The sequence below is a fragment of the Gigantopelta aegis genome, chromosome 9 (genome assembly GCF_016097555.1).
Source record: "Gigantopelta aegis isolate Gae_Host chromosome 9, Gae_host_genome, whole genome shotgun sequence".
Classification (NCBI taxonomy): Eukaryota; Metazoa; Mollusca; class Gastropoda; order Neomphalida; family Peltospiridae; genus Gigantopelta; species Gigantopelta aegis.
Window position 1 is genome coordinate 52,724,566 of NC_054707.1, and position 23,507 is coordinate 52,748,072.

Here is a 23,507-nt window from a genome sequence, read left to right on the forward strand (position 1 = left end):
TTACCAATTTGTCAGTCGGAGTATTACACTATAGGCCTTTTAAACTGTGATACAATTTTTGCTAACTAAATTTTTACTGACTAATCCACCCATCTGTTGTGTAAAGTAACAAACCATCAGACACAATCTCAGTTATATCAGTATTTGAAATAATACAATGAAAAATGATTTACTTTCTTTTATTGCTTTTATCAGTGATTAAAATTTAGCAAGTGAATTTTTTATCATGACCAGTAAATTTTTAATCCATTGGTCAGTATGGGAAGTGATATATTTTTTTTAATTCTAGAACCGCTAATATACATACAGAAATATATTCAATCATGGATAGTGAATTTTAAAAATCACCAATCCCATGGTTAGTGGATTTTTTTTGGATTTTAGTTTTAGATAAATAAATTACAATCAATAATTCAGTACTATGTATTATCTGTTTGTGCTTAGTCTAATAATTTTATACCTTTTTTTTTTATAAATGATTGATTATGGAAATATTTAATAATAATAAGCATTATTGTTAAAATATATCTTAAAATATATCCTTCTATAAGAGTACATGACATCCACATGTACTCCATAATACATCTAAAAACAACTGAAAAATTAAAAATATTTAAGGGGGAGCATGCCCCCGAACCCCCTAGCATTTTCGCTCCCTTTGGGGACTCAGTTTACATCAAACTATTTTGCCAACCCTCTGAACAAAATTCCTGGGGGGGAAACACTAATACTGGTTTTTCGTGACTATCTTTGTAAAAGATCCTGTCACCCTTAGCTAAAAAGCACCATACCACATCAATGATGACACCAGTTGTATCTTTTAGCTCTTTTGGATTTGCAGTCAGCAATCTTTTCACCGCTTCCTTCGACCCAAATACGACAGACCTGGTAACAAAGAATATAACACTAATCATGAATCCCATGGAAATGGGGTCATATATTTTTTAACATAGAAAGCTTTGGTAGCTGGTGAATACCAAATGCTTACAAGTTAGTAGAAAGTCCTATAGTCCACTTGGGAACTGACTAACTAACATGTAAATATTTTGTTTAATTTCAAGCATGTATCAACCAGGTACATACATTTTACTAAGTATAATAAACCAAACATATTTTAACTTCATCACATACACTGGTACTATAAAACACAACTTTATGCGATGGTAAATACACACATATTATCATACCCAGATTTGTAGTCATCATATTTCTTTGGAGTCGTGTACTGTCTGGAATAAAATGACGTGACCACTTGGATGCCTGACCGCTGAACGACAACTTCTGATGATTCAGCATGAAGCTGAATGTTAAGGTCTTTTGCAGTGAAGATCTCGTCAAAGCCAACATCCACCTGGCATGGAGGACGCGATGTGGTCTTTGCCTTATCAACAGGCACATTGGTACGGGGCTTGTAGCCATCACTATTGGTAACTGTTTTTAGGTTAACATCTACAAGGGTCTTTCTTCTTTTATGCTCCTTTAGTGCAATATCCTCATCACCTGCAAGAAAACAAAGTCATCAATATTCATGATTAATCTGACCACATTACTAAATAATAATTTTTAAAAAACATATTAAAAAAACTAATCCAAATGGCTCAGGACTATAATTTATTATTTAATCTTAATTGGATAAAATTGTAAGAACTTAAATAAATGAAGAAGGATAAAACAAAACTGCATAAGCGTAATTAATATTTAAAGGCTTCTCACTCACGATTTTAGTGAAAGCATTATAAAACTAATTACTTAAAAATAGAAAATCTTCAATTATTAGATGCCACAACAACAAAAACACACCTTATGAAGAAGGGGTAGATGATGTCATATACTCACAGAGTTACAATTTTCTTATACAATATTCTATGACTTTTCAATTTGTTTTTATCAATCTATGTGAACCATGTGTACATAATGTCTTACAGTGTATCTATGAGAAAAAGCCCACATAATTAACTTACAGTATTTTGGAGTTTCTTGACGTGCACCAGAGACTCCAGTGTACACTGTGTACTGATCATCCTGGGACAGATCAACTGGATGAAACATTTTGCTCATCTATCTGTCGACATAATGAAAGAAAAGAAAATTGTTATGTTACAAAGACCAACTTTAAAAACATAATGGTTTGAACTGAAGTAAGCTAACCCAAGTATAATATTTGAAGACCTTAAATATTTAAATGATGTTGCATCACATAAATGTTACAACATTCTCAATTCTCTATCTTTTCATATTCAGCAAGAACACTTGACTGGTGACAAAATGATTACATAAAACTAGAGATGGGATGGTTCATGTTTTTTTATTTTCGGTTTTTGGTCCACGATTAAATTTATTAACGATACTTTTCACAAGTACTTGAAGTAGTACATGTACGCCAATTATCATACATACATTTTTATAGAGCAAGACATTTTATTTTTAATGGTCATTTCTAAAATAATTGTAAATATAAAATTATACCTGGCCTAGAAAACAAAAATTGCATTTTTAACATGCCATGCTAGCGTGTTGGGTCTGGGATACTTGGGCAAAACAGGGGACAATATTACGAAATCTGAGGTAACCAGAAGTTGGTTCACATGGTTTTTACCTAGGTAACCAATTGTTCGGTTACATGAATTGTATTCTGTTTGTTTTCTTGTGCACGGTTCGCGCAATCAACATCCGATTTGTTGTTGTCAGCTTGTCGTTCATTTGCGAGGTTTTTCTTCTCGGTTTGTGAAGGTTTTCAAATTCATTAGCGATAAATTTCAGACAAGTATCTAAAAAAAAACCTTTAATTTTGCCAAGTCATTTTTGTTTAAAATTACCGATTTTGGATCCATTTGACTCGTAGAAATTGAGTTGAAATGGAGGAAGATGAATTAACATTCGGTACGTGTCAAATGACCTCACACGTGCCAGACCAAGGCCAAATCATTTAATTTTGATGATTTTGAAGCCCCCGATTGTTAGAATTTGTTTTCAATTATGAAATTTGATCTGCAAAAGGTACGCTATATTTTTGTGCCTCTACTGTAGTTAATAGTATTCATAATCCATTCATAAAACTTGTAAATAATTTTGAGAGTATAAATTGTGTTAATTATGAATCAATTCATTTGAAATTTTTTATTTACAATCTATTCACTGGTATGAATGTAATGCCTATCTGTACTGACATCAACTTTTAGCGATGGGCGTTGGTAAAACGCGAATCGGACCAGATCGCTTAACAAACTGAATTTATCCTTTAAAAAAAAAAAAAAAAAAAGTTTTCATCCACTGTACACATTTCATAAACATATTTTGTCATATAGTGGCCTTAAAAATGGAAAATGACAAACCGCATATATGTGGTACGATACCTTTTGCAAACGCATGCACCTGAACAGTTAGAAACGTTGCCCTTTTTCCTGTTTACCGGAGGGTCACTTTACTTTTATATACTAGAAGGGATTTGTTTTACGTCCACATCGTTGATTTTTACGTTAATTCATTGCAATCTATTTTGTTTCACGTACAGTAACTGAAAAATGTAGAATAGTATTTTCGTAAATATCGTATTCACATTTTTGTCATTAGGTGAATGCCTTTTTTCATGCAATGGAATTTGCTACAAGTTATTTATTTTTGAGGCGTTTGTTTTCTAAATTGGACATAATAGTTGTTGTTTTTTTGTTATTTCCAAAACACTTTTACTTTTCTTCTTAAGTAAAAAAAAAATCAACTTATTAACAAAACACATTTTTATAGAATGATGGGTCAGACAATATTCCTTAGAACCTGTGATATTGTGCAGAGTATACATGATAAACAAATGGTGGTAGATAGAATAAAATATTCCAGTATCATATTGTTATGGATGCACAAAATTTGGTCTGCCTCCTATGAACCAACTGAAAGTTACAAGTTAAAAGTAGAGACCGTACCGGAAGACTGGTAGCGCCACTCACATCCGTTACACCATTGCCGAATGCAAGGTTTGAAAAGCACATGTTAGTTAACGTTTATAAAACATTTATGGTTTAATATTGGAAGAATGCCAGTACTTGTAACAGGTATAAAATACACTGATAAAAATTTATAGCAAATATAGAACTCGTGTTACTTGCCACTTCACGTTTTATTCAGTGGCAAAGTGAAAAAGTAACGATACCGCATTTAATTATTGAAAAATAGTGTTGTTGTTGTCATTGCAAGTATTTATTTTTGTGAGGTAATTATATTTAATTTATTACTCTTGCAGTACATGATAAAATTTAGATGTTTTGATTTATTCAATATCATTCTGTTTGTGTGTTTACTACAATCCAAGATGGCGGAGATTTGTTTACATTTTCAATGATTTGTTATTTAACTTATGAATACATTTATTGTGGCCCTGACACATCTGTTGTTAGGGAATCACATAAAAATAACCCCTATAACCACATCTTTATTATTAATGGATGTAGGACAAAATGTCAGTGTCACTGGAAAAAATGTCACGTCAAAATATCAACTATTAAAGTGGAAGGAAGGAAGGAAATGTTTTATTTAATGACGCACTCAGCACATTTTATTTACAGTTATATGGCGTCAGACATATCCGCTGACAGAAAATCCGCTGTCGCCACTTCATGGGCTACTCTTTTCAATTAGCAGCAAGGGATCTTTTATATGCACCATCCCACAGACAGTATAGTACACACCACAGTCTTTGTTACACCAGTTGTGGAGCACTGGCTGTATTCTATTAAAGTGGTACCCAGGTAAAAATGTCAACTTTGACATTATACTTAATGTGTAAAAAAACCTCATCTGTTGTGTAAGGATTGGCCACCCGAAACCATCAGACAATTAATCTCAGTTATATCAGTATTTGAAAATACAATGAAAAATGATTTATTTTCTTTTATTGGTTTTATCAGTGATTAAAAGTTAGCAAGTGAATTTTTTATCATGACCAGTAAATTTTTAATCCATTGATCAGTATGGGAAGTGATTTTTTTTTTAATTCTAGAATTACTAATATACATACAGAAATAGGGCTAGTGGATATTCAATCATGGATAGTGAATTTTAAAAATCACCAATCCCATGGTTAGTGGATTTTTTTTGGATTTTAGTTTTAGATAAATAAATTACAATCAATAATTCAGTACTATGTATTATCTGTTTGTGCTTAGTCTAATAATTTTTTACTTCTTTTTATAAATGATTGTTTTGACATTATGGAAATATTTAATAATAATATGGGAAGTGATTTTGTTTTTAAATTCTAGAATTACTAATATACATACAGAAATAGGGCTAGTGGATATTCAATCATGGATAGTGAATTTAAAAAATCACCAATCCCATGGTTAGTGGATTATTTTTGGATTTTAGTTTTAGATAAATAAATTACAATCAATAATTCACTACTATGTATTATCTGTTTGTGCTTAGTCTAATAATTTTTTACTTCTTTTTATAAATGATTGTTTTGACATTATGGAAATATTTAATAATAAGCATTATTATCAAAATAGATCTTAAAATATATCCTTCTATAAGAGTACATGACACCCACATGTACTCCATAATACATCTAAAAACAACTGAAAATATAAAAAAAACCTAGCATTTTAGCCCCCTCTGGGGGCTCACTTTACGTCAAACTATTTTGCCAACCCTCTGAACAAAATTCCGGGGGGGAAACACTAATACTGGTTTTTCGTGACTATCTTTGTAAAAGATCCTGTCACCCTTAGCTAAAAAGCACCATACCTCATCAATGATGACACCAGTTGTATTTTTTTTAGCTCTTTTGGATTTGCAGTCAGCAATCTTTTCACTGCTTCCTTCGACCCAAATACGACAGACCTGGTAACAAAGAATATAACACTAATCATGAATCCCATGGAAATGGGGTCATATATTTTTTAACACTGAAAGCTTTGGTAGCTGGTGAATACCAAATGCTTACAAGTTAGTAGAAAGTCCTATAGTCCACTTGGGAACTGACTAACTAACATGTAAATATTTTGTTTAATTTCAAGCATTTATACATGTATCAATCAGGTGCATACATTTTACATACCACACAGATATTGAGAAAGGAAATCTGCTGTCACCACTTCATGGGCTACTCTTTTCGATTAGCAGCAAGGGATCTTTTATATGCACCATCCCACAGACAGGATAGTACACACCACAGCCTTTGTTACACCAGTTGTGGAGCACTGGCTGCAATCTATTAAAGTGGTACCCAGGTAAAAATGTCAACTTTGACATTATACTTAATGTGTAAAAAAACCTCATCTGTTGTGTAAAGTAACAAACCATCGGACACAATTAATCTCAGTCAGTGTCCAAGATTAAATTTCTTGGCCAGTATCCCAAATGGATACTAACATTTCAAAATCTGGTATCCCACCTGAGAATTTAGTATTATATGGCATCCCAGTGGGATACTGGGTTCTTGAAGTCTGGTATCCAAAATTAAATTCTGGTATCCCCGGGATATCGGGATATCGGGATACCGTTAATCTCGAACACTGTCAGTTATATCAGTATTTGAAATAATACAATGAAAAATGATTTACTTTCTTTTATTGGTTTTATCAGTGATTAAAATTTAGCAAGTGAATTTTTTATCATGACCAGTAAATTTTTAATCCATTCGTCAGTATGGGAAGTGATTTTTTTTTTTATTCTAGAATTACTAACATACATACAGAAATAGGGCTAAAGGATATTCAATCATGGATAGTGAATTTTAAAAATCACCAATCCCATGGTTATTGGATTTTTTTTTGGATTTTAGTTTTAGATAAATAAATTACAATCAATAATTCAGTACTATGTATTATCTGTTTGTGCTTAGTCTAATAATTTTTTACTTCTTTTTATAAATGATTGTTTTGACATTATGAAAATATTTAATAATAATAAGCATTATTATTAAAATAGATCTTAAAATATATCCTTCTATAAGAGTACATGACACCCACATGTACTCCATAATACATCTAAAAACAACTGAAAAATTAAAAATATTTAAGGGGGAGCATGCCCCCGACCCACTAGCATTTTAGCCCCTCTGGGGGCTCACTTTACGTCAAACTATTTTGCCAACCCTCTGAACAAAATTCTGGGGGGGAAACACTAATACCGGTTTTTCGTGACTATCTTTGTAAAAGATCCTGTCACCCTTAGCTAAAAAGCACCATACCTCATCAATGATGACACCAGTTGTATTTTTTTAGCTCTTTTGGATTTGTAGTGAGCAATCTTTTCACTGCTTCCTTCGACCCAAATACGACAGACCTGGTAACAAAGAATATAACACTAATCATGAATCCCATGGAAATGGGGTCATATATTTTTTAACACTGAAAGCTTTGGTAGCTGGTGAATACCAAATGCTTACAAGTTAGTAGAAAGTCCTATAGTCCACTTGGGAACTGACTAACTAACATGTAAATATTTTGTTTAATTTCAAGCATTTATACATGTATCAATCAGGTGCATACATTTTACATACCACACAGATATTGAGAAAGGAAATCTGCTGTCACCACTTCATGGGCTACTCTTTTCAATTAGCAGCAAGGGATCTTTATATGCACCATCCCACAGACAGGATAGTACACACCACAGCCTTTGTTACACCAGTTGTGGAGCACTGGCTGCGATCTATTAAAGTGGTACCCAGGTAAAAATGTCAACTTTGACATTATACTTAATGTGTAAAAAAAACCTCATCTGTTGTGTAAAGTAACAAACCATCGGACACAATTAATCTCAGTCAGTGTCCAAGATTAAATTTCTTGGCCAGTATCCCAAATGGATACTAACATTTCAAAATCTGGTATCCCACCTGAGAATTTAGTATTATATGGCATCCCAGTGGGATACTGGGTTCTTGAAGTCTGGTATCCAAAATTAAATTCTGGTATCCCCGGGATATCAGGATATCGGGATACCGTTAATCTCGAACACTGTCAGTTATATCAGTATTTGAAATAATACAATGAAAAATGATTTACTTTCTTTTATTGGTTTTATCAGTGATTAAAATTTAGCAAGTGAATTTTTTATCATGACCAGTAAATTTTTAATCCATTCGTCAGTATGGGAAGTGATTTTTTTTTTTATTCTAGAATTACTAACATACATACAGAAATAGGGCTAAAGGATATTCAATCATGGATAGTGAATTTTAAAAATCACCAATCCCATGGTTATTGGATTTTTTTTTGGATTTTAGTTTTAGATAAATAAATTACAATCAATAATTCAGTACTATGTATTATCTGTTTGTGCTTAGTCTAATAATTTTTTACTTCTTTTTATAAATGATTGTTTTGACATTATGAAAATATTTAATAATAATAAGCATTATTATTAAAATAGATCTTAAAATATATCCTTCTATAAGAGTACATGACACCCACATGTACTCCATAATACATCTAAAAACAACTGAAAAATTAAAAATATTTAAGGGGGAGCATGCCCCCGACCCACTAGCATTTTAGCCCCTCTGGGGGCTCACTTTACGTCAAACTATTTTGCCAACCCTCTGAACAAAATTCTGGGGGGGAAACACTAATACCGGTTTTTCGTGACTATCTTTGTAAAAGATCCTGTCACCCTTAGCTAAAAAGCACCATACCTCATCAATGATGACACCAGTTGTATTTTTTTAGCTCTTTTGGATTTGTAGTGAGCAATCTTTTCACTGCTTCCTTCGACCCAAATACGACAGACCTGGTAACAAAGAATATAACACTAATCATGAATCCCATGGAAATGGGGTCATATATTTTTTAACACTGAAAGCTTTGGTAGCTGGTGAATACCAAATGCTTACAAGTTAGTAGAAAGTCCTATAGTCCACTTGGGAACTGACTAACTAACATGTAAATATTTTGTTTAATTTCAAGCATTTATACATGTATCAATCAGGTGCATACATTTTACATACCACACAGATATTGAGAAAGGAAATCTGCTGTCACCACTTCATGGGCTACTCTTTTCAATTAGCAGCAAGGGATCTTTTATATGCACCATCCCACAGACAGGATAGTACACACCACAGCCTTTGTTACACCAGTTGTGGAGCACTGGCTGCGATCTATTAAAGTGGTACCCAGGTAAAAATGTCAACTTTGACATTATACTTAATGTGTAAAAAAAACCTCATCTGTTGTGTAAAGTAACAAACCATCGGACACAATTAATCTCAGTCAGTGTCCAAGATTAAATTTCTTGGCCAGTATCCCAAATGGATACTAACATTTCAAAATCTGGTATCCCACCTGAGAATTTAGTATTATATGGCATCCCAGTGGGATACTGGGTTCTTGAAGTCTGGTATCCAAAATTAAATTCTGGTATCCCCGGGATATCAGGATATCGGGATACCGTTAATCTCGAACACTGTCAGTTATATCAGTATTTGAAATAATACAATGAAAAATGATTTACTTTCTTTTATTGGTTTTATCAGTGATTAAAATTTAGCAAGTGAATTTTTTATCATGACCAGTAAATTTTTAATCCATTCGTCAGTATGGGAAGTGATTTTTTTTTTAATTCTAGAATTACTAACATACATACAGAAATAGGGCTAAAGGATATTCAATCATGGATAGTGAATTTTAAAAATCACCAATCCCATGGTTATTGGATTTTTTTTTGGATTTTAGTTTTAGATAAATAAATTACAATCAATAATTCAGTACTATGTATTATCTGTTTGTGCTTAGTCTAATAATTTTTTACTTCTTTTTATAAATGATTGTTTTGACATTATGAAAATATTTAATAATAATAAGCATTATTATTAAAATAGATCTTAAAATATATCCTTCTATAAGAGTACATGACACCCACATGTACTCCATAATACATCTAAAAACAACTGAAAAATTAAAAATATTTAAGGGGGAGCATGCCCCCGACCCCCTAGCATTTTAGCCCCTCTGGGGGCTCACTTTACGTCAAACTATTTTGCCAACCCTCTGAACAAAATTCCGGGGGGGAAACACTAATACTGGTTTTTCGTGACTATCTTTGTAAAAGATCCTGTCACCCTTAGCTAAAAAGCACCATACCTCATCAATGATGACACCAGTTGTATTTTTTTTAGCTCTTTTGGATTTGCAGTCAGCAATCTTTTCACTGCTTCCTTCGACCCAAATACGACAGACCTGGTAACAGAATATAACACTAATCATGAATCCCATGGAAATGGGGTCATATATTTTTTAACACTGAAAGCTTTGGTAGCTGGTGAATACCAAATGCTTACAAGTTAGTAGAAAGTCCTATAGTCCACTTGGGAACTGACTAACTAACATGTAAATATTTTGTTTAATTTCAAGCATATATACATGTATCAATCAGGTGCATACATTTTACATACCATACAGATATTGAGAAAGGAAATCTGCTGTTGCCACTTCATGGGCTACTCTTTTCGATTAGCAGCAAGGGATCTTTTATATGCACCATCCCACAGACAGGATAGTACACATCACAGTCTTTGTTACACCAGTTGTGGAGCACTGGCTGTAATCTATTAAAGTGGTACCCAGGTAAAAATGTCAACTTTGACATTATACTTAATGTGTACAAAAACCCTCATCTGTTGTGTAAAGTAACAAACCATCAGACACAATTAATCTCAGTTATATCAGTATTTGAAATAATACAATGAAAAATGATTTACTTTCTTTTACTGGTTTTATCAGTGATTAAAATTTAGCAAGTGAATTTTTGATCATGACCAGTATATTTTTAATCCATTGGTCAGTATGGGAAGTGATTTTTTTTTAAATTCTAGAATTACTAATATACATACAGAAATAGGGCTAGTGGATATTCAATCATGGATAGTGAATTTTAAAAATCACCAATCCCATGGTTAGTGGATTTTTTTTGGATTTTAGTTTTAGATAAATAAATTACAATCAATAATTCAGTACTATGTATTATCTGTTTGTGCTTAGTCTAATAATTTTTTACTTCTTTTTATAAATGATTGTTTTGACATTATGGAAATTTAGAAAATTTGTTTCTAATTTTCATTATTATTCATACTTACCTAGTACTAGCACAACAACTATGCTATACAACCTGAGTCATCTCCTCCACTGCAGAATTGTCTTCCCTTCCTGGATGTATATCCATATCCGCGCATGGGCAGACCATCGTTCTGGATTCAAAGTCTGTAATGACCGAATCCAGGGAAGACCTCCTAGGGGCGGATGGGAGGTTACCGTTGTTGTGCTAGTACTAGGTAAGTATGAATAATAATGAAAATTAGAAACAAATTTTCAGATAGTCTTATTCAACTTACTGTACTAGCACAACAACTATGCTATAACGGACGTGATTTAACACCGTTAGAGCACGTGAATTCAACATTAATGGGAGGAGGTAAGAAAACATGAGGACTTACCCATTCGACCAACGTGAATCGTCTCAAGTAATGACAAGATGTAAGACAACCAAGACATACGAGGTATAAAAGTCTAAGTGACTATTAATTATCAATACCCGAATTGATAAACATCTTCCACCCCCCGCGTGAGGCAAAACCATCTCACAAGTGAAAGGAAACCACTAGACTGCCCCAGATAGCAACCACACCCTTTCCCCAAAAAGGTGGCTCAACTATCTCCCGACACGACCTGTACGAGCTGCCTACCGGAATAGAGGTCTCCCTCGTCTTGTGGCTCGTCGTACAGAAACAACCTGCTGACCAGCAATCACTGACTGGATACGTCTAGTACCATCGGGGCCAACTGCCATGTCCCGAAAATAGAAGCGGTCGAACGTATGTCGACCCTTCCACACTCCTGCATTCATCACCTTGATAATATCCAAGGAATCGTGAAAATTCAGGGAAGCTGAGATCGCTCGAATCTCATGAGGCCGAACTGAGAAGTTCCGCAGAACATGATCTCCTGCCATCTCATACGCCAGCTTGATGGTTGCAGCAATCCATCAAGACAATGCATTCTTAGTAATATCTCCCGGCTGTTTAGTGTAAGAAATAAACAGCCTCTTCTTCCCACCACGAAGAAGTGTAGTACGATGCAGATAATACTTTAATGCCCTGACCGGACAAAGGAGACAGTCAGAATTATCAGAAGGCAACGTACAAGACAAACTTTGAATGATTGCCAGAGGAAACTCCTCTCCTGGCGCCTGGTTCTTAGCCACAAAGATGGGATCAGTCCGCAACGTAACCGACCCCTCAGAGTTATAATCGACCAAATCATGCAAGAAAGCATGAATCTCACTAATACGGCGACAAACCGCAACAGAGACCAGGAAAAGCATCTTCCAAGTCAAAAGTCGAAGAGTGGCAAACCGCAATGGCTCATAAGGCAGACCCTTGAGCGCATGAAGAACCAGAAAGACGTCCCATTTTGGCAAAATGGAAGGCCTCTCAACCGTGGATTGCAAAGATTTGAGTAAATCATGCAATACGAGATTCGTGGAAAAGTCTGTCCGACCACACTGCCTGAGAGTAGTGAAGATGGAAGAACGATGACTTTTGACTGTCTGAACTTTAAGCTTCCTTTTCTGGACCAAGGCCAGAAAGTATTCAGCTAAGTCATTGACAGTAGGTGATAAGGGATCGAAATCCCATTCACCTGTCCAACGAACCCAAGCGCTCCAGTGGCATTGGTAAACTCGCTCAGAAAACGAGTTCAGCAATTCGTTCCGAAAAGCCTATGCCTCGCAGGGAAAACTCGACAACTTCCACGCGTGAAGCCGGAAGACCTCCGACTTCGGGTGCCACACCAGTTGCTGCAGCCGCTGGCTGAGCAGATCTGGAAGGGGTGGCAAGCACACCGGCTCCTGCACTAACAGTGACCGAAGCTGAGGAAACCATGGTTGGGCAGCTTCGCCACGAGCGTCACTCGACACGGTTGCATTCCGAACTTGGCCAGAACCTTGCTGAGTAAGACTGGGGGCGGGAAGACATTCAGATCCAACCCCGTCCAGTCCATGCTCAACGCATCGTACTCCAGAGCCAGAGTATCGGGAACCGGTAACACAAACACCAGTAACTGGTGGTTCAGCCTGGTCGCAAACATATCCACTTGTGGACTCCCCCACAAACGCAGAATCCTGCCCGCAACCACCTTGTGCAACATCCACTCTGTTTGGACAGGTGAACGATGACTCAAGGTGTCCGCCAAGACGTCGACTGAAGAGGGAATGTGTTTTGCCGTCAACACAATCCCCCACTGATCGCACAATTCCTGGATCTCCAAGGCCCTGCGACTCAGTGACTCGGACTTGGTGCCACCCCAACGATTGAGGTATGTGACGACTGCCGTGTTGTCGCACCTCAACAAAATTTGATGATGTCGAATAATCCTCCGAAACAAGAGGCAAGCCCGGCGAACGGATTCCATCTCCAGCAGATTGATATGGAGGCTCCTTTCGAAGGCACTCCACACATCTGACAGATGTTGATCCCCAAAATGCACACCGTACCCCTCTAGGGAAGCATCGGTGAACAGGAGCAAGAGGGTGTAAGGGAATGACCTGGGACAAGCACTTGTCGACCAGACACTCTTGGATCGTCTGCACGAACCAAGGCCCCCCCCCCCCCCCTGAATCAACGTATCCCAACAGCGGCTGTCCCACACACGTGAGAGATGCCACTGCAGAGGTCTCTTGAATCGTCTGAACCGCACATTCAATGCAGCCAACGACTCGAGATGTCCCAACAACCAGTGCAGCGTGCGCACCGAAATGCGCTGCTCCCGAGCAAGACGCTGAGCCAGCGCCGTGAAATTGTGGAGGCGTGCATCCGTCGGTCGAACGGATGCCTCTACAAGGTTGAAGACAACTCTGAGATACATGAAAACCTGAGTTGGCACCAGCTCCGACTTCACCCAATTGGGAATAAATCCCAAGCGAAGTATCATGTTGATGACCAGACTCACACCCGTCAGACATGCCTGCTGAGACGAAGCTGGAATCAACCAGTCGTCTAGGTAGTTGTGCATGCGAATGCCCAACAAATGTACACGGCCTACCACAGCCTTGACTACACGAGTAAAGGCATGAGGACTCGTGGCCAATCCGAACGGCAGCACTCGAAACTCGTAAGCTTTGCCGTCGAATAGGAAGCGCAGGAATTTCCAAAAATCCCGATGAATCGGAACATGCAGATAGGCATCTTTCAGGTCGATTGACGCTGCCCACTCCCCAACCTAGAGTAAAGCCCGGACAGACTGCACCGTCTACATTTTCATGGAAGGAACGACCACGAATGCATTCAGCGGCTTGAGGTTGAGAATCGGTCTCCACTCGCCATTTTTCTTTTGGGCAAAGAACAAATGGGAGTAAAACCCCCTGGAGTCCAAATCCACCTGGTGGATGGCACCCTTGCCGAGAAACTCGGCAATCATCGTTTCCACCAGAACCCGCCTGTCGGACGACGACATCAGAGGCATCTGGGGAGAAGAAGTGAGAGGGGGAGCCGAAGAAAAGGGAATCCGATATCCCTCCCTGACGACCGACAGAACCCATGGGTCCAGGTCTGGCAGGAGACGCCATTGTGGCAGAAAATGACGTAACCTGCCGCCAATGGGAACGTCTGCTAACGGCACCTCCGTTAACAGTTGCCGGTCGTCGCAACACACTCACCCCAGCGGCTTACCACTCTTAGGTGCCGTGCCCTTAGCGGTAGCCCGAAAACGTGCTGCCCTCAGACGAGCACGATTCTGTTTGACAGGGGGGTGGCGCCGTCCTAGATTGCCAAGTAGGGGCAGAAACCTTAGGCTTCTGAACCCCCTCAAGAAAAGCTGGTTTCTTGGAGGAAGGCGGGCAAAACGCAGCAGCACCGGAACGGTGCTTACGAGCGTTACCAGGCTGGGGCTGGGGAACGAACTCGACAGACTCCTTATCCATGACAAGGCCGAAGTCCGACCCAAACAGCAAGGTCTCCCTCACTGACCGGCTGCGAAAATACGTCTTCACAACACTGGTAGCCTGTAGCCCAGACAAGTAATGATCGCGTCGCAACAAGAGATTGTCTGCCCACAAACCCCAGACATCTGGGCAATGTGATGCGACGCCTTCGCGGCAGCCACCAAACAACCTCGAGCCATCGGCGGAAGACTCTCCACAGCCTTATCCAACCCAAAAAGGAAGGTACCTAGATGGTTGTTTACCTGAAAGAGAAGTTTCGTTAATTTCTCCCTCATCTCTAGGTCTCCGATGGCGACACGTACGAAAGATGCCGGACGACAATCAGTCTTAACCCGAGCAGAAACTTCTTTTGTTTTTTTACTTAACTGCAGCATGGTTCAGGAAAGATGCGCCCAACGCTTGGTATGAAGTGGGGACCACCAGCTTCGTACCGGGTAAGAGTTTCCCGATGGCTAAAGCCGCCAGAAACTCTTCCACCATCGCTCCCATGATACGATCGGTGCCAGCGATCAAAGTATCAATCTCCAGTAAGGATTCGTGGGCTTCCTGGGCAAGCAGAAAGTCAAGCTCTGGCCGCGGAGTCTCCACCACCATCGATCATTTTTTTTAAAACCGCCCTTAAAAGTGGGAACAGCCACCTCCGCTGGGAAAGCATCAGCGCATATAAGTCGGACTTCGTTACTTACAAATTGCAGAATCGTTGCATAATCGAAATCTTCTGCAGGCGGGACAGAGGCATCGAATCCCGCCGCTTGGCAATCTGGATCGTCCGAAACATCTTCCGACTTCCTCGGAAGAGACCTCCCTCAAAACCGGTGGCAACGAAGACCGCGGCTGACCCGGAAGGGAAGGGACAGGAACAAACCTCCGTCCATGCGTCACCCCCGCATCGCTGAAACAATCATGGGTGGAAACAGGCACCGACCGCGCTAGAAAACCAGGCGGCGGTGGAACAGCCGACACGGCTGGAGTCGAAGGCTGAGACAGAAGTCCCACCTGCGGCGTAGCGCGGAGCCACAAGAGAAAGTTTTCAAACAAACTTTCTTGAAAACCTCCGGGCCGACCCTGAGAATCTACAGGAACCAAAGGCTCCTGCCACCTCTGCGAAGGGTACCGCCGTGAACCTCTACCTCGGTCCGACGAGGTAGGCAAAGCAGCGCCTAAAAAAGCCGCCGTCTCCTGCACACCCGGCGTAGCCGATGGTGGAACCTCCGGAGCCGGCCCCTCCGGGTAAACATACACATAGGGAGGACTCAACGAGTCCTGCACCCAGTGTGCAACGTGAGGATCCGCCACCTCCCGACAGCATCCCCACAGCTTCACCCTGCAACTGTCAGAACGTCGGATTTCGTAAAAAAAACCGAACCGACCGAGGCTGACACGGCGCTAGCCAACGCCGGCCCCGTCAACCAAACACCCCCATCCGAAACAGACGGGAGGGACAGCGCCCTTGAGCCACTCGACTCACCAAACTGGAGCCGCTCCAGTCGGCTTCCATCCACAGGATGGGTAAAAAGGGGAACCGCGGTGGCAGAAGCCACCACAGCCTCCTTGCGCACAACCCGTGTTGACGCCACCTCTGCCGTCAGAGATACAGGTGCCTCTGTCGGAGCAGCCTCCCCGACAGGTAACCGATTCTCTGCTTCAGCCAAAACAGAGAACTTTAGTGAACCAGTGGTGCCGGCCAGCGTCACTGAACCACTAGCAACGCCATCCAAATGGCGGTGTGAAGAGGCATTCTTACGCCTAACACCCTTCCTTGCACGAACAGTGCCCCCGGACTTCTCGGAAGCTTCTCTCCCTTTCCTTTACGTACATCCCTCTTCCTGTCTGCCTCCTGGACCTGGCGACAAAAATTTCGTCCAAATGGACGAAGGCCATGTTGCGCAAACCTCGCACTGTTGGTCAAATGAACAGGCCCTACAGGACCGACACAACAAGTGCGAGTCGAACCGGGGGAAGCCGCTTGCCATAGCCGGCTTCGGCACATGCGGTCAACCTTGCGATTGAGCCCGATGAGGCCGTGTCAGACATTGCGAAATAATTCGTAACCCCAATTATCCCCAAAACAACGTATGTTTTGGTAAGGGCTAAGGAAAATAAATAAACAAAAAAACACTTTAATGAAACGTTTCACGTGAGACAATTAACGAAAAACCGTTAACAGAACATCTACAATGCAGGACTGCAGAATTGAGAACGATGGTCTGCCCATGCGCGGATATGGATATACATCCGGCAAGGGAAGACAATTCTGCAGTGGAGGAGATGACTCAGGTTGTATAGCATAGTGTTTGTGCTAGTACAGTAAGTTGAATAAGACTAATTTAATAATAATAAGCATTATTATTAAAATATATCTTAAAATATATCCTTCTATAAGAGTACATGACACCCACATGTACTCCCCCTAGCATTTTAGCCCCCTCTGGGGACTCAGTTTATGTCAAACTATTTTGCCAACCCTCTGAACAAAATTCCGGGGGGGGGAACACTAATACTGGTTTTTCGTGACTATCTTTGTAAAAGATCCTGTCACCCTTAGCTAATGTCACCCTTAGCTAAAAAGCACCATACCTCATCAATGATGACACCAGTTGTATTTTTTTAGCTCTTTTGGATTTGCAGTCAGCAATCTTTTCACTGCTTCCTTCGACCCAAATACGACAGACCTGGTAACAGAATATAACACTAATCATGAATCCCATGGAAATGGGGTCATATATTTTTTAACACTGAAAGCTTTGGTAGCTGGTGAATACCAAATGCTTACAAGTTAGTAGAAAGTCCTATAGTCCACTTGGGAACTGACTAACTAACATGTAAATATTTTGTTTAATTTCAAGCATTTATACATGTATCAATCAGGTGCATACATTTTACATACCACACAGATATTGAGAAAGGAAATCTGCTGTCGCCACTTCATGGGCTACTCTTTTCGATTAGCAGCAAGGGATCTTTTATGTGCACCATCCCACAGACAGAATAGTACATACCACGGCCTTTGTTACACCAGTTGTGGAGCACTGGCTGGAACGAGAAACAGCCCAATGGGTCCACTGACAGGGATCGATCCTAAACCGACCGCGCATCAAGTGAACGCATTACTCGCCCGCATGAATTATGATGACACCAATTATGATGGCATCAGTGTCTTTCCTGGCTCCTAAAACCATGGGGTAGATATAAAAAAAAATCTTCTTTGTTTTCTGATTTGGCTGCCATCTTGGAGTTTTCAAATTTCTCAAGGATGGCACCCAGTGGATTATCGATGTGAACCCCCAACAGTGTCAGAATCCACAGATAACAACTATGAGTCAAATTGTGCACACCCAAGTGGTAATTCTTCGAGACTATGATAAAGACAATGACAATGACCTTTATTCTCATAAACTGTAGGCTTACAGTGTAGAGAAGAATGGAACACACACACACACACACACACACACACACACACACACACACACACACACACACACACACACACACACAGACAGACAGACAATAGATGCTATGATAGGTACTATATAAAATTAGTGGGCAACGGGTGGAGTGGTGCCATATTTTTCAAAATGGCCATAAGAAAATTTTAAAATACGTATCTTTGGACATCCAAATCTAATCGACATGTTCTGTTGTTTTAAATGTTTGACTACGGTTTATAAAAATAAGGAATTGCTTATAATAAATATTTAATGTGATTAGATACAATGTAATTGTTACTGGAAACTCAGACAGTATTTACATACTTAAAAGTTGGTATCCTAACATTAAAAGATGCAAACTCAATGTGCTCAGTCAGAATAAAATGTGTTCAGTTATGTTTGTTAATGGTTTGACAATGTAAATTCTAATTTGCTGTCTAAGTGTTGCTTAAACATTTCACTACCTGTAATTCTGGTTGGGTTTTTTATATTATATTTATACCATCTCCTATTAATAAGCCATAAATTTGCAAGTGCATTTGAAGAAATCAGTCAGCTCTCATAGTGAAGCCATTGATGCCTCTGGGTGCCACTCATGTTTCGTTCCCCATTCCCCATTGTTTATAAGTGTCCGCTTGTTTCTGTCAGTTGCGCTATATAAAATATTGAGCTGTCCAACACTACCTTTGTGACAAGATCTTTACCATCACCTAAAATTCCAGTCTCCTTACAGAAAATTCCATTAATTCTGCCTGCACACCTGCTGACTTGTTAGTGGTATGGTCCACACTGCTTGCCACTCATTTAAGACTTTTGATTTCAGAACCTGCAGCCTGTCTTTATAACAGAACAGGATGACCACTATTATTGCAAGATTCGTCATTTTGATGTATGATCGCACAAGTACCTATAGTGACAATAGCCGATGATTAATGTTATTATAGGTGTTAAAACTGTATTGATATATTTTATATTTTATGAGATATTGAGTAAAATTGCTTGTGGATGGTGACCATCTTGGAGTTCAAGATGACAGCCATATATTTGATGTCACCATTGGATTCTTAGACCCCTGAAATGTCAGTCTAGGTGTTAAATCTGTATTGATATCTTTACTACTAAATGAGATATTGAGCAAAATAGCAATTTAATTAAAATTAGCTCCACTATTAAATGTGGATCTAACAGCAGCCCGTTGGAGCTCATGTCCAGTTGACTCTTTCATTCGACCAATCAAAACCTTACTTGCAAAATCATGCCAGTGATTTGAAAAGAATTTGAAAACATTCGGGATTATGCCGAGAGTATACGAAATGATTCGGGTGAGTTACGAAGTATGCCAAAAACTAATTAAAATATAAAATGTTATATAAAATTTGTTTCCAAGACAAAAAAAAAACCTGTGATGGTATAGCCATAAAATCTGTTTATACTAGTATACAATCCCGAGTTTATTACTGCACTTTCCCCCCTGTTTTTTCAGTTTTGAAATAGACCAACAAGGTCGCCTATTGAATACATAGTCTCGCCCGATATTTTTAGAATCTGTATGCTCCCGAATAATGCTATAAAAGGCGAAGTGTAATTGGTCGATAGTTAAATTGTTATTTATAGATGAAATGTCACCTGGACATGAGAGTCCACGCAATGCTGTTAGATCTACTGGTGGACCCAGTAGAGCTGTTAATCAGATTGGCAAAATAGTATGTGGACGGCGACCATCTTTGATTTCAAGATGGCAGCCACAATTTAACACTTCTGTCACCACTGGATTCCTAGTCCCCTAACATGTGGGTATAGGCATTTCAACTCTCTCGACATGTGTATTAGTTAAGAAGATATTAAACAAAACAGGTCCACAATGGTGGCCATCTTGGAGTTCAAGATGTCAGCCATACAGGGTGCAATTTTCAGTGGGCCCTGGACTAAATATCCTTGTATTGGGTTACTCTAACCATTTGCCAATGTTCATGCTTTCACAGAAAAGTGCACAATTGATCAGCTAAGTCGAGCCACTACTAGCATACTGTAAGGTTATTCACATATATTTGATTACAAATAAAAACATTACATACAATTTAGACATCTGCACTGATCATTTAGATAATGGATTAATCCATGATATACATATTTAATTGTCATGTCTACATTAGAAGGTGTTTACGTAGCTAAAATATACATTAGCCAACATATATGTAATATAATATAACATATTAAAGGAAAACTACCCTCGGTGGATGATATCCATGTACCTTCGGTAGTTAAGTATGGTAAAATCCATGTTTTTGAAATTTTAAGAGTCTCCTTTTCTGAAAACCACTCCTGACATGGATAGTAAATATGCAGTAAGGTTATTGACATCTTGTTACAATTTTTTTTTTTTTATAAATTTAAAAAAAAAAAAATTAAACTTTCACACATTGGAAAGAAAATCTACCCTGATCAGTTAAATAATAGATTAAGCCATCACATTCATATTGAATTGTCGTGTCTACATGAGAAGGTGTTTACGTAGCTGAAATATACATTAGCCAACATATGTGTAATGTAATATAACATATTAAAGGAAAACTACCCTCGGTGGATGATATCCATGTACCTTCGGTAGTTAAGTATGGTAAAATCCATGTTTTTGAAATTTTAAGTCTCCTTTTCTGAAAACCACTCCTGACATGGATAGTAAATATGCAGTAAGGTTATTGACATCTTGTTACAAAAAAAAAAAAAAATTAAAAATAAAAATTTAAAAAATATAAACTTTCACACATTGGAAAGAAAATCTACCCTGATCAGTTAAATAATAGATTAAGCCATCACATTCATATTGAATTGTCATGTCTACATGAGAAGGTGTTTACGTAGCTGAAATATACATTAGCCAACATATGTGTAATGTAATATAACATATTAAAGGAAAACTACCCTCGGTGGATGATATCCATGTACCTTCGGTAGTTAAGTATGGTAAAATCCATGTTTTTGAAATTTTAAGAGTCTCCTTTTCTGAAAACCACTCCTGACATGGATAGTAAATATGCAGTAAGATTACTGACATCTTGTTACAAAAAAAAAAAAAAAATTAAATTATAAAAAAATTTAAACTTTCACACATGGAAAGAAAATCTACCCTGATCAGTTAAATAATAGATTAAGCCATCACATTCATATTGAATTGTCATGTCGACATGAGAAGGTGTTTACGTAGCTGAAATATACATTAGCCAACATATGTGTAATGTAATATAACATAGTAAAGGAAAACTACCCTCGGTGGATGATGTCCATGTACCCTCGGTAGTTAAGTATGGTAAAATCCACACTTTTGAAATTTTAAGAGTCATCTTTTCTGAAAACCACTCCTGACATGAATAGTAAATATGCAGTAAGATTATTGACATCTTGTTACAAAAAAAAAAAAAAAAATTAAATTATAAAAAAAATTAAACTTTCACACATGGAAAGAAAATCTACCCTGATCAGTTAAATAATAGATTAAGCCATCACATTCATATTGAATTGTCATGTCGACATGAGAAGGTGTTTACGTAGCTGAAATATACATTAGCCAACATATGTGTAATGTAATATAACATAGTAAAGGAAAACTACCCTCGGTGGATGATGTCCATGTACCCTCGGTAGTTAAGTATGGTAAAATCCACACTTTTGAAATTTTAAGAGTCATCTTTTCTGAAAACCACTCCTGACATGAATAGTAAATATGCAGTAAGATTATTGACATCTTGTTACAAAAAAAAAAAAAAAAATTAAATTATAAAAAAAATTAAACTTTCACACATGGAAAGAAAATCTACCCTGATCAGTTAAATAATAGATTAAGCCATCACATTCATATTGAATTGTCATGTCTACATGAGAAGGTGTTTACGTAGCTGAAATATACATTAGCCAACATATGTGTAATGTAATATAACATATTAAAGGAAAACTACCCTCAGTGGATGATATCCATGTACCTTCGGTAGTTAAGTATGGTAAAATCCATGTTTTTGAAATTTTAAGAATCTCCTTTTCTGAAAACCACTCCTGACATGGATAGTAAATATGCAGTAAGATTACTGACATCTTGTTACAAAAAAAAAATTAAATTTAAATTATAAAAAAAATTAAACTTTCACACATGGAAAGAAAATCTACCCTGATCAGTTAAATAATGGATTAAGCCATCACATTCATATTGAATTGTCATGTCTACATGAGAAGGTGTTTACGTAGCTGAAATATACATTAGCCAACATATGTGTAATGTAATATAACATAGTAAAGGAAAACTACCCTCAGTGGATGATGTCCATGTTCCCTCGGTAGTTAAGTATGGTCAAATCCACGCTTTTGAAATTTTAAGTCATCTTTTCTAAAAACCACTCCTGACATGGATAGTAAATATGCAGTCAGATTACTGACATCTTGATACAAAAAAAATAATTAATGTATTTTTTTTTAAATCAAACTTTCACACACGTATGTATGTGTGTGTGTGTGTGTGTGTGTGTGTGTGGGTATGTATATATGTATGTATGTATGTATGTATACATGTATGTATATGTATATTAAAGGTAAATGAACCTTCAGTGGTACTTTATTCAAATCTATTTAATAAAAATCATATTTTTAAAAATAAACAAACAGAAATCTACTCTGATCACTTAGATAATTGATTAATTTTGCATCTACAAAAGTAAATTTTTACTTTGAGGAAATAGACATTAGCCAAGAAGTGTGTAATTTGTAATTTGTTAACTACATCAGTGGATGAAGTTCATGTGTACTTGGTAGTGAGATAATTTATTTATAATCCAACCTACTGAAATCTTACATTTATAATTTTCCAAAAACCTACCATAACTACTCTTGTGTTGTTATTATTTTTATTTAGGACAATTGTTATTACAAATAATTATAATTTAAAGTAGTGGACAACATTTTTCTAATCGGTTTGACCTGTACTCATTTATACAGTAATTATTTTAAATTATATATTCTGTAGTTGTTTAATGATTTTTGTTGTTGTTGTTTGTTTATTTGTTTATGAAATTAAGTTGTACAGACGTGCATTACAATTTTGACGTTTAGATAACCGTAACCACTGGTGTAAAATTCATCAAAATATCGGCGGGATTATCCCAC

At 37.8% G+C, this 23,507-nt stretch overlaps 1 protein-coding gene across 4 annotated transcripts in view; it reads right to left on the minus strand.

Moving 5' to 3' along the window:
• The window catches only part of LOC121380750 (probable myosin light chain kinase DDB_G0275057), an 86,672-nt gene that overhangs the window by 21,644 nt on the left and 41,521 nt on the right, over positions 1–23,507 (minus strand). Inside the window, exons 2-9 of one of the 4 annotated variants that reach the window (XM_041509713.1) lie at positions 17,509–17,603; positions 10,080–10,175; positions 8,633–8,727; positions 7,187–7,281; positions 5,740–5,835; positions 1,962–2,062; positions 1,188–1,500; positions 792–885 (exon numbers count right to left, since the gene is read on the minus strand). In XM_041509713.1, coding sequence (XP_041365647.1) covers positions 792–885; positions 1,188–1,500; positions 1,962–2,058 — 504 coding nt within the window. In that variant the 5' untranslated portion in view covers positions 2,059–2,062; positions 5,740–5,835; positions 7,187–7,281; ... (1 more) ...; positions 10,080–10,175; positions 17,509–17,603. The remainder of the gene's footprint in view (positions 1–791; positions 886–1,187; positions 1,501–1,961; positions 2,063–5,739; positions 5,836–7,186; positions 7,282–8,632; positions 8,728–10,079; positions 10,176–17,508; positions 17,604–23,507) is intronic. The other 3 variants (XM_041509714.1, XM_041509716.1, XM_041509715.1) reach the window with 3 other exon arrangements.